This window comes from Porites lutea, chromosome 2, assembly GCF_958299795.1.
Source record: "Porites lutea chromosome 2, jaPorLute2.1, whole genome shotgun sequence".
Classification (NCBI taxonomy): Eukaryota; Metazoa; Cnidaria; class Anthozoa; order Scleractinia; family Poritidae; genus Porites; species Porites lutea.
Genome location: NC_133202.1, coordinates 29,425,802 through 29,443,763, shown reverse-complemented (window position 1 = coordinate 29,443,763; position 17,962 = coordinate 29,425,802). Strand labels below are relative to the sequence as shown.

The 17,962-nt window shown below is 37.7% G+C and overlaps 3 protein-coding genes across 3 annotated transcripts in view; 1 reads left to right on the top strand and 2 right to left on the bottom strand.

The window, feature by feature from the left end:
- LOC140928239 (uncharacterized) overlaps positions 1-17,962 on the top strand; it is a 240,002-nt gene that overhangs the window by 146,319 nt on the left and 75,721 nt on the right. The window lies entirely within an intron of this gene.
- LOC140928232 (uncharacterized) lies at positions 2,927-6,569 on the bottom strand. Its single transcript, XM_073377954.1, has 2 exons — positions 5,669-6,569; positions 2,927-3,683 (listed from the first exon to the last, which is right to left on the bottom strand). Exons 1-2 carry the CDS (start codon positions 6,522-6,524, stop codon positions 3,460-3,462), a joined length of 1,080 nt encoding a protein of 359 aa, XP_073234055.1. The 5' UTR covers positions 6,525-6,569; the 3' UTR covers positions 2,927-3,459.
- On the bottom strand, positions 10,056-11,015 carry LOC140926006 (uncharacterized). The gene has a single exon (XM_073375820.1). The coding sequence runs from the start codon at positions 11,013-11,015 to the stop codon at positions 10,056-10,058; it is 960 nt and encodes a 319-aa protein (XP_073231921.1).

Sequence of the window (17,962 nt, the reverse complement as noted above, 5' to 3'; positions counted from 1 at the left end):
GCGGTGGCTTCTTGATATAAAAGCGGAACAATATTACACACTCTGTGAACTGAAGCAAGACTACAAAATATCAAACACTTTTGTAATTTACAGTCATGTAGAGCACCTACATTTCAGTTTTGAGGTATTTTTTTTACCACATAAAGCACTTCCCAAATGTCTGTACACGGCTTCAAAAGTGTCTGTTGTCTGTCTTAGAGAGGTGTCCTTCTTTTAGAGAGTATAGTTACAATAAAATGACTGGAAAAGGGCAAGGGCCAGCACCAGGTGTCCATATTATAGACTGAGGTGTCCATAAGGAGAGAGTCGACTGTAAATATAATAATTATTATTATACTCATAAAATTTCACTATTTCCTGATTTCCCTCCAAGATTCAAATTTTCCCTGACCATTTCCTGACTTGTGGCAACCATGTTAAGGGCAAATGGGTTAAGCAAAACAGTCAAGTTTACTAGTGAGGATAGGTAGGATCCCTTTTTGGATACCAAATGATAAAATCTGTTGATCTATATAGTGGGCTTAACCCTTTAAGTCTCAATATCCAGGTACGAATTAATTCTCTAAACTGATCTTGGTACATTCCTTAACAAATAAGTTGGGAGAATTTGATAAAAGTTGAGAGCATTTTTCCTGTAGGTGATTATTTTATTAATTCTCATTACCTTTTTCTCTTGATTATGTATTGATATTGTTAGGAGATAACTGAAGTTGATCACTCTTGGGATTTAAAGGGTTTAAAAGAATGACTAAGCTTCACTTGACTGTTTAGGTTACATGAATCTGAGCGAAGTAAAAGGTAACACATGTGCACTCCAGCTGTTCATCTTGAATTGGTCACTAAAATTAATAGGGCTGACTGTGAACACCTTGTAAAATAGTTTACATGTAGATGGAGAAGTATGTAAAGCAAATCTGTAAAATGAGCCAAAGAAACATACCCAGGTCAATTCAGAGAAACTCAATTAAAAACTATAATTTCCAGCGTAATCATAACTATAACAAAATTGTCAAATCTGATTGGCTCTCAACTGCCCTGATTTCAGCCTTAATTGGACAGTTTGATAGGACAGTACGCGTCATGCCTAAGTAATTGGACAGTACGCGCCATCACGCACGCGCTTAAATGGCTTTTTTTTTTTCACTGCTAGCAAAACAAAATTTCGAATTTCTTTTGTTTTGATTTAAAAATAGCCTATTATATCACAAATTTTGTTAAAGTTATGATTAATTGGTAACAGAACTTCGTGTCGTCCAATTCGGTCTGTAATCATACTCGTGATTAAACAAATCGGACTCCCGCTACGCGGTCGTCCAATTTTGTTAATCACTCGTATGATTACAGACCGAATTGGACTCCACTCAGTCCTGTTACCATAACTAACTATTGTATTTCAGCGTTTGGAAACATTCACTTGTAAATTACACATACAGTGTACAACAAGTTTTATTCATCAAACAATTGACTCCAGTTTACACAAAAATAAATTTAATAATCAGGGCTCAAAGTTAACGACTAACTGGTCGCATATGCGACAGGATTTTTGGTTGTGAGCCTAGAAAAACATGTATCATTGCACCTGTGTGCTATAAGACCCAAAGCAGAGTGCGACTGACTTGCTCCCCTGCTTCCAAACCTGACCATAGTTACCAACTCGAAATAGTAAGACGTTAAATGGTAGCTTCAAGCAATGAAAAGAAAAAGTAATACAGAAATACCACAACCAGGCTCTAAATAATAAAGTTAATATTGTTTTCCTTTCATTTGCGTATGTTTAATTTGTCCTTTCTCCCAATGGATTCCACAAATTTTGCTTCAATGTTTTACTCCAACCCAGACTCTTCTGTTTTGTAATAAACGCCGCTGACACATGCTAATGAACAAAACTGGTGCTTCTTGCACAATGGACGATCATGTTGAACGTCAGTTCTAAAGTCAAGAGTGTCAAGCATATCAAAACACAGACAGAGCAGATTAAGAGCTAGCCTGAATTTCATCCGATTACTTCGAGTCGTTATTACTCCCTCAGTAACGTCTGAATCGACCGGCGGTTAATGCCGTCCAGTGACATCACTACTCCTTGACCTTTGCTTTAATTCATGCCAAAAGTAAAACACGATTTTCAAGCGGCAAGCCGGGAAATATCGTTTGGAAATGTCTGCATGATACAGAATCGCTTTATTTTTTTCGATCGTAGTTCAAACTATCAACTGCATGCAGTACAACTCTGAACCGGTTGTACTGAATTCTATAATCAAACTCGGTCGCAATCACGCAATGAAAAAAACACACACACGGAACACGTAGTTCAAAACACAATGATTTGCTTTAATTGAAAAAAAGCTAGCTATTTGGTCCTTAACGAAGAAAAAACAAGGAAACAAGAAAGAAAAGCGAACAGATTCATTACACTTGACGGTAAAAATAGCAAGCGGGTTGAATTATAACATTGATCTCAGAAAACTTCGCGTAAACAAAATCACCAGCCGCCGAAACCACAAAGCGGCTCTAAATGAAAAACCTACTGACTCTCCGCAATGATTCTTCATTCGCAGTTCAATTTAGCATTTCAGTTTCGAAGACAATGGCAATTTTGCTGTTTAAGATAAAGATTAAGCTTATCAAAATGTTTGAACTACACGAAAGACCCGCGACGAAAGAATGCCAGGGATGCGATCCGCTGAATATCAAGCAACAATCCAACTAAAAGTTTTCATAATTATATATAATTATGTGAATGTTTAGACAATCAACCAATCAAAATCACTACCTGGTTTTCGGGTAGTGAGTGACGTCACTGTACGGCATTAGCGGCTGGTCGATTCAGACGTTGTTGAGAGGAGAAAATGACTTGAAACAATCGGATGAATTTCAGGCTAATTAAGAGCCTTTTTTCTTCCAAGTAAGAAAGTTTTTAAGTCCTATCCCAGTAACATGTACGTCAATGTGCATTTAAGAAATTCAATAAAGATTAATGTTCATTCTCATTCGACATACTTATTGTTTTTGGGCTTTTTTTCAAGTGTAAGTTTTCTTTAGTCAAAACTGTACTGTCAACAAGTATAAATCACAACAGTATTACTGCATAGCAAATTGGCTGTCTTTTATCAATCACAGGACTGAAATAAAAGTAACAAACTGAAGATGACATATGAACATGACACTGTTAAGCTTTTTACTTTTCTCTTTTGAAACAGATGCTCCCAACTTTCTTAGCTGTGCTCCTAAAATCTTCAGCTGTGTGCCTAACATTTTGGCAGTACGCCTAAAAATTTACATCTGGTACCAAATTCAAATTTAACCTTTGAGCCCTGATAATTATCAATAAAGTTACATGTACTATCATTCAACATGCTCAATAAAAATTAATGAAATGTAGTTGAAGAAATGACACAAAAAGGAAAACATGATGCAACTTGACAAATGTAACCCTGGCTTGGAAACTAATCCAATAAAAATTTAATTAGGACACAACCGAGATGTCTTTTGGACAGGAAAAAGTTGCATAACTTGGTGACACACATTTTGAAGTACATGTACTGTTTTTTTCAATACATGTTCATTCTTCCTGGCAATAGTTCTACATGTACTAGCAGTTTCTTTGTCCAAGGCCTCAAAAAAGTTCTTCCACTGATAATAACTACACTGTACTATCATTGTTGTAAGGGCACAAGGATGTCTACCTGTGAAACCAACAAGTATAATTATAAGAGTTATTAAGTACATGTAACTATTAAAGCTAATTGGAGTCTGTGGAACACAGCCAATGAGATAATGTTAGCATGAATGCAATCATAAACATGCCACAATTTCAAACACAGAACTAAGTAGATTTCTGAAATTGTTACATTGTACCTCTTGCTTGTTGAAGCAAAACTCTCACTTTTTGATTGACTAATGTAAAACAATACTGCAAGGATGTAGCTGAGGAAAGCTAAACAGCCTTTGTTTTGGTCAAGCTGGATTTTTGACTTAACTGCACCTTTCAATTGACCCCATGTCTTTGTTTTCCAGAGTAATTTGAGCCAAGGGCTAAGTCTTTTTCAGCCAGTGAAATTACAGTGTAGCCAGCAGCCAGCTATTAGGGACATCCCTAATACAGCATGGATGTCTTTAGGGAAACTGGTAACAAGTAACACAAACACATGAATTGAGTTGTGGTTTCCCTTATTTCTTTCAAATGGCATCCAAAATGCTTTCGGAAGAACTAAAACCTGATTAATAAGATGAAAAGCAACAGTCCTAAATGATATAGTTCAAGTTACTTGTGTGCCAAGAATGAAGTACCAGTTTATTTCTATTGCTGTTTTGCAGCTAAATTAGTGATCAAACATGAATCAAAATTAAACCCTGTGGAAGTGGTTACATTCCTCCACCCCTTTCCCCTCTGGAATTTCCTGAGCCTCTTACCTAGGCCTCAGGCCCAATGCTCAAAACACTGAGGTATGGATAACCTTCAAACATTTTTGTGATCATTTTGATGTACCTGGTATCACTTTTTAAATGCCTGAGGTAACGAAAAAGGATTAATGGCCCTCAAGATTAAAACTGTCAAGAAAGCTGTGGAGTATTTTTGGGAAGGACAGGCAGTCTCTCTCTGGTCTGAGGTAGTGGGTCAGCAGTCTGGAAATTATGTGCTTCCCTAGAAAAAGCCCTAAAATGCGATTTTCAGCATTCTGAAAATAGAGAACAAGAGCGTGTTTTTCATTCAAGAAAATATAGCTTTCATTCAACTTTTGAATTATCAGTCACAATCAATTCCTACAAGAAATGAACAAATGATATAATGAATGTACCTTTGCACTTCAACAAATTCTGCGTAAACCTATGAAGAAACTTGTGAAAAATTGACTGAAATAAAGCGTTCACAAAAATTTTTATGACTAAAGCATAACATAAAGCCAGTGGGCCTTTAAGAAAACACATCGTAATAAGGTTTTCATTCAGAGTTTATGATATATTTTTTTGTTGACAACATTATTCAAACTAGTTGCTTCTCCTTTCTAGAAAAAGTAACCGAAGCCAACTTCTATAAGCAAAGTAGCCGACATGTTTCATCGGCCGTCAGCGCTTACTGAAACCCCTGGTGTATACTTCACAGTACATATTTGTCAAATGCGAAAAAAAACAATTGCTCTTTCTAAAACTTGTGTACTTTATGACATCTCAAACTTCTCTTTAGAAGCTCATTTGTGTCAAGTTTGCACTTAACAGTTTATCAAGCCAATAACAGCATGACCACAAGTGAAGTTGATTGCCTAACACTGATACATTCTGCAGAGGTAGAAAACCTCAGTAAAAGCATCTCCATCAGGCGTATCTTTCCCTTTGCTCCCTACCCTTTTAATTTCTCTCTTCTCTTGTCAACCTTTACGCAGAATAATAACAATTCTGTTACCCTTAACAGTATTTTAAGAACTAATGCTAGTGGGTCAGAGCAGATGCATGAAACTTGTAATCTTAATCAAACATACCCGGGTAAGAATCGCAACTGATAGGAGGCGAACCAGTTGGCTGAATTTGGGACTACCAAGAAGAAATCCAGCTAGCGGTCAGAACAGGATTGAACCTGGGGTCCCTGAATTGCAAGTCTAGCATTCTAACCACTCAGCCACGTTGAAATGCGTAATACTCAGGTGGTTTTTAAGCACAATATTTAACATCCTACCTGGTGAATTTCTTCCTTCAACTAAGGCTTCAATGTAGGCATCATTAGGGGAATCAGTCCAGACACTGTAGATTGGCGTGGGAAAAGGGTTTAGTTTTGACAGTGAATAGCTGCAAAGAATACGACATAATCTCCCATTTCCATCCGAAAAAGGATGAAGATCAAGAAGTTCTAGGAGAATCCAAGCACAGGTTTTGAAAAAATCACACAAATCCTCAAAATTTGTCAGTCCATCCTTCGTGCAAGTATCAAACAGAAAATTGTACTTGTCTAATAAGTTGACAACTGCGCTTTCCATATCTTCAGGGTTCGCATAGTAGTAAATTTCTCCTCGAAATTCGGTCATCCGAGGCTTGTTGCTCATTTCTCCAGGTTTCGTCAAACCCTTTGAAAGAGGAATGTCTTGTAAGATAACACGATGTATCTCTTTTAGTAAACTTGCTTCTAATAGTCCGTAGTCTCTATCTAGTTCTTCCCTCTTTATTTTAGCCAACAAAGTTTCATATGCATTTCTCATGTTTAGAGTTTCTTGTTCTTCGAGCGACAAGGGACGTGGGAAGTCTCTTCGAGAGAAAATTCTTCCCAGAAAGCTTCTCGTTTCATCAAGCGTGCGAAGTCCATGTCCCTCTTCTAAGTTTGAACGGAAAATAAAATTGACTAGAAACTGCTCCTCTACCTTTTGGACCACCCCTTGATCGTAGGTACCATCTTTTGTCGCTGTATCCCACCTTCTTCGATAGTTAGCTACCTCGGAAATCATTTCTTTAACCGTCATCTGTGACGCAGAAGTTGGCGAAGTTTCCACAGCGTCGAATGAAATGAGATGTTTCACTGGATATTCAACAAACTTGCCCATAGTGGTGCATCGGCTAGCAAACTTCACTAGGTCTGAAGAGGAAGAGTTCCTCGGAAACAAATTTGGGAGTCAAAATTCGTCTTCTTTCGAAACGGACGCGACGCGCCGAAAGTTGTATATCTCGCCCTGATCACGCACTTCAACAAAGCGGTGACGTCATCTTACAACCGCCTTTCGAGTGACAGACTCGTACTCAGTCGCTTTTAGATATGATAGCTTTTCAAAAATAAATATTACTATTTGTAGGAATGTTAAAAATTTAGACGTTTATATATGCAAAAAAAGTACTTTTCTATTTGGAAAGACCTCCTCTGTATGTACCGTTACCAGTGGCAGATCCAGGGGAGGGGCACTGGGGGGCCCCCGCCCTTCCCTTATTTTCAGACCAAACTGAGGCCCAAAGAACCGGAAAAAATTTTTTGGAGACCGCCCATTCCCCCTCCCCCACTTTATCTTAGGGTCTGGATGACCGCTTGCCCTCCCCCCCCCCCTTATCTTAAGGTCTGGTTACTCAACACTGATGATTTGTAAGGCAAATAGGGGGTAGTAAACACACACACCCATACAAATAAAATATACAGACAATAAACCACAAAATTTAAATACAGTACCCTGCCTTCTGTAGCCTGCAAAAAGCAGACGCATTTCCGGTCGTCGCTTCTCTCCCTCTGAAAATAGTGGAGGGAGAGAAGCGACCACCGGAAATGCGTCAGCTGTTCGCAGGCTATGCCTTCCCCAGCTTATTTTTCAATATACCCATGTATTTATTTCAACCTTGGTCGGATGGACGTAGCCATGGGGCTGGCCATAACTCTGGGCATCAAACTACGTTCATCCATGAGGATGGACGTAGCCATGGGGCTGGTCAGCTAGTTCAGAACTATGCCTGCAGAATCGTAGCTGGTTTAAGAAAATAGGATCATGTTTCAGAAGCCCTGAAGTCCCTTAAATGGCTAAACGTAAGGGATAAACTGCTTTTTAACGACCTAGTGATGGTGTGCAAATGCTTAAAGAACCTAACACCTGGTTACCTTTTAACGCTTTTAAAAAAAGAATTTTTAAACACCTTTTTAATTCATAGATAGTTTTTTATTATTGAAATGTAAATAGCCTTTAAAATTAACGTTCATTATTATTTATAGAAATTCGTTATTTTATCACTGAAATGTAAATAGTTTTCTACTTTATTTTATTTCATTTTATTTTAATTCGTGTATTTATGGCGGAAGAGACCCCAAGGGGGAGCTATGCATTAAAGTATGTATGTATGTATGTATGTATGTATGTATGTATGTATGTGTGTGTGTGTGTGTGTATGTGTGTATGTGTGTATGTATGTATGTATGTGTGTACGTGGACAGGTGTATTTGTTCTAGTCTGCAGTTTTATGCCCAGAGTTATTATTATTATAATAATTTTTATTACTACTATCTGCTACATAGTCTTCACTTCATTTCAACCAGGGTCAATATATTTTGCTCAAGACTGCAGTTTTAATCTTTTAAACTCAGAGCTTTTTTTATTGATCACTAGCTTTTCTTCACAGGTTAGTCTGTTACATAATCTTTACTTTACTCAATCCTTACTTTATTTCTACCAGGGCCTGATGGACCTAGGCATAGGGTTAGGAAATGTAGGTCAATGTAATATCTTGTTCTAGTCTTCAGTTTTAATAATGGTCTGCAGAGTTTTTGATTCACTTTTATATTTTTCTCTGGTATAAATCCTTTACTTAATCCCGGCTTAGGACTATAATTCCATGACAACACTTTAGAGGGTCTTTTTAAAGAATCCACAATGATATTCAATATGGCCTAGTTAAATTAATGTCAATAAAGAAAAGGAAGTTTGTTTAGGTAAATTCACAAAACTAGTTTTGTCTTATGATCTTTTCAGTTGTTGCTGGTGAACAACTGATAAGAGGTCATAAAATGAAACAAGTTTTGTGAATCTTCTAAACAAATTGGTGTGACTTGAAAGTGGATCCCACTTTTTCTACACTGAATATTGACATAGTGTTAAGTAACACTTTCTTGGCTCCAGTGAGCAAAATCTCGCAGAACAGAAAAATATTCCTTCAGTAAAAGGGAAAATATAAACAAGGAAACATGCATTAAGAACGTGTATTAAGAAGACTCTTTATGTTCACTTTACAATAATTTTATTGGTGACTAATTTGAAAATACTGAATTTTTGTTGTTGTGCCAGTTTGCATTAAAATTGAATTATTTTAAGTAAATAATATCATAGGTGACGAATTACTCCTTAATTTTGGAGTGAAATTTCAGCGTTAATTTGTAATTTCACATGTGAAATTACAAAATTGCCATGGCAACCCTTCTGTACGTCTCAGTGTCAAGATGGCGACAAAGTTTTAAAATGCTGTGAATGAAGATGTCAGGGCACAAAAAGACGCTTTAGAAAACCTGAACACACAAGAGAACATCAAGAAGGATTCTCACGGGTATTTTGCCGAAAAAGTCTGAAAAATTCTGAACTTTGTAAGCCAAATTTAAGGTCTAAACATTTGAGAGATTGGAGTTCTCGATCGATACGATCCAGGATAAACATGTCAAAAATCCAAGATTGCTAACGTAATTCGTCACCCATGATATTAATAGGTAATCAAATGGTATACTCGTGAAATTAGGGAATAATTTCACTTGCGTTTTGTCCAAACGCGCGTGAAATTATTCCCTAATTTCACTCGTCACCATTTGATTACACATACTAATACTTGATTGAATGTTAAAATAATAAGTCTTATTAATAAAACGTTTGCTTTTCTCTATAAATTTTAAAATGAAATTTCCACTTATTTTAGGTGTATATATGCATAAACTGATTTATAAGTCAACTAATTAAATACATCCTTCTTCCAGAATCCCTGGTTAGGTACAACAATTGTATCTAAATGAAGTAGGCATTGTTGTTCAGTTACAGACTGATATATCTTATCCTACAAAGAGCAAGTGCAACAATTTAATGCAGTAAAATAAAAAATTAAGTTCTCAGACAGTCAGGTGAGCAAATTTTTCATTAAAATAACTGCAACATCTAGTCACTGGGGCTTTCTTTGGGTTTTTCACATTAATTCCCACATTAACTTACACAGATCAATGTAAAAATGCCTCTTGTAGTCTTTTGCAGTAATGATGCACAAGATTTAGGACTTCGCTGTAAGCCACTGATTATCCAAGTTTACTTAAATTTGGGTTTTAGTAAAAACAGGCTCAGGCCCCAGGACCCATGGCCTAAGGCCCGGCAGCCATGCAGTGGCCTGAGGCCCACTGGCCTGGTGGCCCAGTCCTGATATTCCACAGATATTTGTTCGCTGGTAAATTTTCATGCATGCACAGTAATGCATAGGTTGAAAATCAGGAATGAATCACTTTTGTGCTTGCCCTCTGGCTTACCATAGGCAATGAACCATGGCTCTTTAGCAAAACCCAAGTTTACCTCAAAATGCATCAAAATTCTACTTTTTTTGTTATGTCCTCAACTTGAAGACTTGGGTGGTAACTCACTTTATCAGTTTTCTCTAAACCTTTTCTTTTCTTCAAGTCTTTCAAAAAATTTCCTCCATCCATAGTAACTACACTCGATTATCATGGTGGTTAAGGCAGTCGGATGTCTTTCAACTGTTTTTCTCGTACGCACAAGTGCCTCTAAATAATCGTCTTTGGTCGAATCAGTCCACACATTGTACACTGGCGTAGGAAATGGAGAAAACTTTGAAAGCAAATAACTACATAAAATCCGGAAAAGCCTGCCATTTCCATCCCCAAAGGGGTGAAGATCGAGAAGTTCAAATAACATCCACCCACAAGTTTTAAAAAGATAGTAAAAGTCATCAAAGTCTTTCAGACCGTCTTTGGTACAGCAATCGAACAGAATATTGCACTTTTCAAGTTTGGCGACAACAGCCTTTTCCATTTTCTCAGGTTCTGGAAGATATGGATAATTGTACCTCTCTCCTTCGAAATCGACAAACCGTCTTTGGTTACTAAATATACCAGGTTTCGTGCGGCTATCTCCGAGAGGGACGTCTTGAAGTAGTATGCGATGGGTCTCTTGTAGCAGACTCTCTTCCATGAGTCCATAATTCCTCGGTTCTTCTTCTCTTTTAATTTTATCCAGCAAGTGTTCGTATGCTTTCTTCACGTTTAGAGTCTCCTGCTGGCTCTTTGAGGTGATACCTTTATCGTGACAGTTCTTGAGAAAGGCATCCGTTTCCTCGAAGGTTGAAAAGCCTTTTTCCTCCTCCATGTTCACGTGTAATATAAACTCAACGAGGAAGTCTTGGTAGACTTGTTCGATCAAATCAGTTTCATAATTATCCTTTTTTTGTCCTTCCCATTCCTTGCTGTATTCCATTATTTTTGCTACCATCTCTTTGACTGGAATGTCTTCCGTTTTTCGCCACTTGGGAGCTTCCAAGGCCTCGAATGGAAGCAACTCCTTCAACAGTCGCTTCCTCTCTTCCGCCATGATAGGTCACTCGGTAAAGCGTGCCAGAAACGTGCTTGCCTCGTTTCATACATACATACATAGTTAATTTGGTAACGCAGGTTACAGAATACGCAAGACTGAAGTCCTGATGTGGACCTGCCTATCTACTTGTTAAAAACTAAAGTATATACATGTGAATAAATAGAAAATCAACAGAAGTTAAATAATAAATAATAATAACAATACAAATATAAATAAGATTAATAAAGAAATTCCTCATTCCTATTTCTTACCATGGAAGATTCCTTATTATAGCTGATAGAATTAATTAAGTCCTTGCTAGATCTAAGTCTTTTTTTAAAACATTCTAAGCTAGAAGACTTTTTGATCGAATCAGGAAGTGAGTTCCAAGCAATGGCAGCTCTATGCTTAAAAGTCAGCCTGCCAATTTCTGATTTAGGACTTGGAAATTCAATATTCATTGATAATTCCTCAGGCAGTGAGATGATTGTTTTAACATTACTAGATCATTTAAAACATTGGTATTGCGTCTATAGTAGGATTTATACGCTTCTACTAACAGTCTCTAAGTAGAGTAAAATGATAAATTGTTCCAGCCTTTCAATTTATTTAATTGATCAGCATTCGAATTCCTTGAAAGTTTAAAAATAAGTTTAGAAGCTCGTATATGAGCACGCTCAAGATCATCCATTAGTGCAGGTGAGCAGGAACCCCATACTAGTATTCCGTATAAGACACTTGGAAGTACAGTCCTAAAATAAATGGTCTGTAGAATGGATGATGGCAAGAATTTAATTCTTCTGAGGACTGCTATTTTCTTATGAAAAGATTTTAACAGACTTTTAGTGTGTTCTTGCCAAGAAAGATTACTGTCTATAGTTACTCCTAGACATTTACATGATGATTTTAATTCAATAAATTTTTCACCATACTTCAAAGGCAACAATGGACCAATGAATCTTTGTTTAGATAATAATAATAAGGCTTCTGACTTAGTTTCATGAGCAATCAATCTGTTAGCACCACACCAACTAAGAACTTGATCTAGTATAACTTGCATGGCCTTAATTATAGTATCAATATTATCACTTATGGTAAATATGGTAGTATCATCAGCAAACATATAAAGTTCTCCCGAGGTTACAGATTCAGGAAAGTCATTGACATAAAGGGAGAGCGGTTTGGGTCCTAAGATTGACCCTTGTGGTACTCCAAACTTGATAGAGCTAGTGTCTGATTTCACTTCATTAACTTGAACAAATTGGTTACGATTTAACAGGTAGCTTCCCATCCAAGATAGTAAATTTCCTGATATACCAACAGCTTTCAACTTTTGTAATAGGGTGGTATGGTTCACCGAGTCAAAGGCCTTCCTGAAGTCAATAAACAGAACACCAACTTTAAGATTATTATCTAGGGCCCACTTCCAAGTGTCAGTAAGATGAAGAAGGAGACCCTCTGTAGAATGATTCTTGCGAAAGCCCCATTGATTGTCACTAAGCAGGTTCTGAGCTTCAATGTGATTGTCTATGCTGTTGCTTATAATATCTTCAAGAATCTTTCCTGGGATACTTAAGAGAGATATGGGCCTGAAGTTGCTCATATCAGTGGGTGCTCCCTTTTTGAATACTGGCTTAACACGTGAGAGTTTCCAGTTTGTTGGAAAAACTGCATCATCTATACTTTTCTTGAAAACTGGTAGCAGGCTATGGATAGAAGAATTTCCCCAAGGAGTTTAAGGTCCTTGGGTGAGACTAGGTCCGGTCCAGTAGCTTTATTCGGGTTTGATGATTTTTCAATTTTCTTCTTCACTAGCTCCCAATTTAACTCTATGTCGCATCTTGTAGGAGTGACTCTTGTTACATAAGAAGTTAAGGTGTTTGGATCAAGAGGTTCCAAATCCTTTGTAAGTTCTTCACTGATATTAACAAAGAACTCATTAAAGTAAGAAGCTTTTTCTAGATCACTGGTTAATACATCTTTACTGTCAGTTATTATGGGACCAATAGTACTATCCTTACTTTTCCTTAGAACCTTGTTGGTTAGTTTCCAAAATTGCTTAGGATCTTGAGAATTCATAAATTCCTGTTTCCAATAAGCAGCTTCCGATTGTTTTAACAACTTTTTTACTTCATTTCTCTTGGATTTATATAATTCCCATTTGACTTGATCTTGAGATGACTTGGCTTCCTTAAGTAACTTATAGCGAAGATTTATTTGCTTCCTTATGTAAGTAGAAATCCAGGGTAAAGATTTGGATCTTATTTTAACTTTCCTAGTTGGAAGGTGGTGGTTGACTATATCCTTATATAAATAGTCCCACAGGTACAAGCTATCGTAACCTTTCTAACCTCGCACAGGCTCCCCTCACATTCCACCAGACTTTCAACACAGATAACCCAGGTTCTGGGATGGTACTACGGGTTCGACGCCGTTAAACTGAAAATTTTGACTCCACTACACAACATCAACAGACAAAACGTAATGACAAATAAGTTTCTTTTGGGACGGCTTGGCGAGAACCAACCCTACAAAGTACTTAATATGTAAATACAATAATAGGTAATTATGGGTGAATACCTAATGTACAACACTCGCTAGAACAAAGCACTAGCACAAAGGATAAGCAAAAAGAAAGAACTAACTGCTACAACTGGTCGATCTCGACCTGAATCCCCCAAATAAGCACGCAGGTATAGTGCCAGTTAGGCTGCTAGTTAGGCTAGGGAAATTTAATAAAACTCTGATCAACGGATAACTGGGACCGGGAACACTTCAGGGGCACAGAGGCTGAGTGCCAGGAAAACTGGGAATTATCTTCACTAATGTACCCAACAAGGCACGTAGCCCCAATAACCAGTAAGGCTGCCATAAAAGCCTAGGGCAGGACATTGAGGGTAAACAAATGGATAACGACCCTGGCTAAAGGTCTGTAACATTGCCTGCAACCTAACTGCGTGAAACGAGACTTATGCCGCCTACTAAAGAGCGGTTCCGGGACAGCTTACCTAAGCATACATAGAAACTAAATGTATCATGCAAAGGAGCAGGTGCAAAACTGAGATAACTGTACACGTACATAAAAAGAAACGGGAAAAAAGCTGAAAACTAGCAGAGCTGAGCTACCGCCTACAAACTGAAGTAAATTCGGTTAGGCGGAGGCCAGAAAAAACCTGCCCATAAAAACCGCGAAGGGAAAAAATGCGGGCAGGAAATCTGGGTAGGAACCAAGGCTCAAGCTCAAAGCCCTTCCTACGGGACTTTACAATGTATTCGAGAATAGGTTGCTCCTTAAAATCAAATCAAACAAACATTTAAGAAAAACCAAAGAGAGCTTGGTTCGGAAGCCTAGATGACGTACACGTGATATACGCAGCCTTATATACCCCCGATATGGCTACCCATGGAGTACCCGGCCTAATACCCAGGCCCTGTTGTATTTCTGCCTTCTTCGCGGGCTCATTCGTCAGAAATAACATAGAATGTACCAGCTCCCAAAGTGTGTCTAAAGAAACATTTTTCCACGCGAAGCGTAGTCACTCTCTTAGCTCGTCCAGTGTTTTGGGGGCTGGATCTTTGTATGTTGTCTTGTCAACGATAGTCCAGATGGTCTCTAGGGGTTCACATCACGTGAGTTTGCCAGCCCGTCGCCCTTTGCTATAAAGTTTTCAAATCCTTTGCACACCATGTCCGCATGTGCGCCGCTTTTTTCTCTTCAAGGCTTTCCAATCTTTGTTGGTCATATATCTTCATACTGTTGTACTCGAAACTTTTATATTAGCTTATATTGTAAAGTTGAATTTTTTTACCTTTCTGTCTTGTAGAATTATTAGGCATATACTTACAGCTTTTTCGATAACATTTCTCGCACATTTAAAAAACAACGGTTATCCATTCCTTGGTTTGTCTTCTAAAGTCTTTAATTTTGACCACTTGTTCACTTAAATAGTTCAGACTTCTTCAACAGTTTACCAATTTCTTTGATTGAATGGCCAGAAGACCGTAAAAACAGATGCCTGAGCTCTAGAGTTCGAGCACAAACAGTGTAGGCCTTCGTTTTCGTGAAGTAGTAGAGAAAATAAAAGAAGGCGGCAAAAAAAAACAAATTAAAAAACCCTACAAAATAGGCAGGAAAAATATGGCGGGAAAAAACCCGCGTACGTGCAAATCTGGGGCAAAACTTGAAAAATATTATAATTTCTTCAAATTTTAGTTTGAAATTGCTTTGAAAGGTTATTTCGATAAATTTCTTACCTGAATCAGTGTACATTTGCCTGAAGAAGCATTAAATGTTTAGCGCAAAATAAAATATAAAATCGGAACGAACTTTTGAAACACCCTGTAGCTAAGAGGCTCGTCCTGGGAAACTAACTTAAAGGAGTTGTTCCCGCGAGACATGGGACCTGGGGCTAAAACTGAGTTCCCTGGAGCTAGAAGGGATGGAAAAATGAGCAAGGTACCTCTTAAGAAGCTTGACAGGACAAGCAGGGCCAAGCATTTCCGAAAAAATCACTTCGATTCAGGGAGGGGGGAAGGTGTCTCCAAGGAAATCTGTGGTACAGTCCGCCTGCCACTATGACGTCATGTCTCGCGTCAACGACTTTCAAAATGGCGAGCAAAGTGTTCTTCGAAGAGACGGATAAAAATTTCGATTTTATCACGGAAATACCGTTCCGATTTCTTGGATTTGGAGATTCTAAGGTTCTGTAAGGTTTTCTATTGTCATAGAAAACAAGATTTAAGTACTTTTTTGGAATGACATGTCGAGTGGTGTAATGAATTTTAAAGATTCCTTTCTATCGTCGAGCCAATTTTACGGGCAATCATACCGACCGGTCACACTTTTGAGGGCCAGTGCACAGCAAGATTGAGGAGTTTAGACACAGCAAATGGGAGGTTCATGTATGCATGTATTATACTTTACATTGTGCGTATTTTCAGCTCTTCAGAGCCAGTGAAACCCCGTATCATTCCTCCCAAAGTTCGCGTAGCTGTAGCGTTGAAAGGGGAAGCTAAATGACGACCACATTTTAATACAGTATTGGGCATACACCTGTACTTCTGTAATTAAATCCCGAAAAAAGAATAAAAGGTTTCGTTTAATTATTTTTTGGGGGCAAATCCAGGAGAGATTTTAGGGTAATAACATTGATGATTAAGACGATGTAAAAAAGGTAAGTTTAACTTTCGACAGTGGGTCACTGGTGGGTGTTGGGTGTAAATTAGTACAGTTTGTGGTGTGTGTGTTTGTCATGATGTCAACTAACACTGAAAAAAATTCGGCTGTTTCAGAGGAGGGACATGTCTTGACAGCTTATGGTTTTTTATTGGTCCTAAGCTTGGCCAATATGCAGATCAAGAGCTTTTGAAATCCCTTTTCCAAAATAAAACTCCGGACTTAAGAGAAAATCTACTCAAAAGTTGACTGATTTACCGGAAGTTAAAGAAACATTTTCATTTCCGTTAATAAGAAAAAGGACGGCAGGAGCGCAATTTGACTCCTCTTTTCAGCATCAAGTTCTTTTGATGCGCTGAACAAAATCTATTCACTGCTTGGATTCATTGACAAACTACAGCCGCTGTATGTCCAACTTGATTTTTCTTGCTTCTGTTAAAGCTGTGATGAGTGGTGTTACTTGCTCCTCATCAATATTTGTTATGTTCTTGAAACATACTCCGTTTTCTAGGGCTTGGGGGCTTGTTATTGTTTTAAATTTACATCACATCGGTGTGTCTTCTCACCTGACATATTCTGACAATTTTGCCGGGAGGCTAAAACATTTTCTTGGCCCCTAATCCTCTGGTCTGTTTTTCTGCCAATTTCTTTTACATTAGAGAAGCAATTCTTTTCAATTTTGAATAAAACTCTTCTACAATCTTCATACATCGGCGCGCTTCACTTGCCGTACAGCTGAGTTATTGATGTCAAAATGTGGATCAAATTACAAAATAGCAAATTGTGCCCTGGAGGGTGGATTAATTGGAGCTGTGCCGTGGTCGAACACAGAATTATTCTATCCTATGTCCTTATTTGTGTTACATTTCGTTTTTAACAATAACTCTAAGGATTCTCCTGAAATTTTGATTTTTCTCTCTCCGTGCGACCCTAGGTGGTAATTAAATTAACACCTTTTGGGTGACATAACATAGTTTATTTTGATATATTCTGATTCCTCAAGAACTGAGGAATACTGTCAATGTAGTGACATATAGATATTATCCATAAAATAACCACTAAAAATGATGCAAAAATTCGCAAAATTTGCTGGTGCAGATACCTTTTTTCCAATAAGCTTTCTATTTAATAGATTTGTGCTGCATGCAATTTTTTTCTTCCCCCCACCTCAAGAGTTAAATGGTGGGCTCCTAAACATGCATGATCTGTGAATGGAACCTCCTATTCGGTAGTTTACTTTTAATTGTAATTTTAGCTTTTTAGCCTTTTACAGTTTCGTTTTTAATCTTGTCATGCGCATTTGAGCATTTTATGGAATTTGCGCATTATAAATGTTTTATTATTATTATTACTATTATTATTATTATTATTATTATTATTATTATTATTATTATTATTATTATTATTATTATTATTATTATTATTCTGGAGACTAGACCTTGCCCATTTTAGAGAAAAAAAAAGATTTAAGTTTTGATGACCTTGCCGGTCCCGTGAAATATATGGCGATCCCGCAAGACGGCTCGCAAAACAAATTAATAACATTTTACAATCACGGACACAAAATATCAAAACGGTTTTAAATACGCAAGCAGATTATAGCAACACCAAAGCCCACACACATTCGATCAAATAAGCGATATATAGCGATATTTGTTAGCTTCTTAGCTTTTCCTCGACCTCGCTCGTCCAAATAACTGTCGTATCCCTTGCTAATTTGCACAAGCGACCCGAGGCTCTTACCCGTTATTGTGTGACGTCATACTGGCAGGCGGAGTGGGTCAAGAAA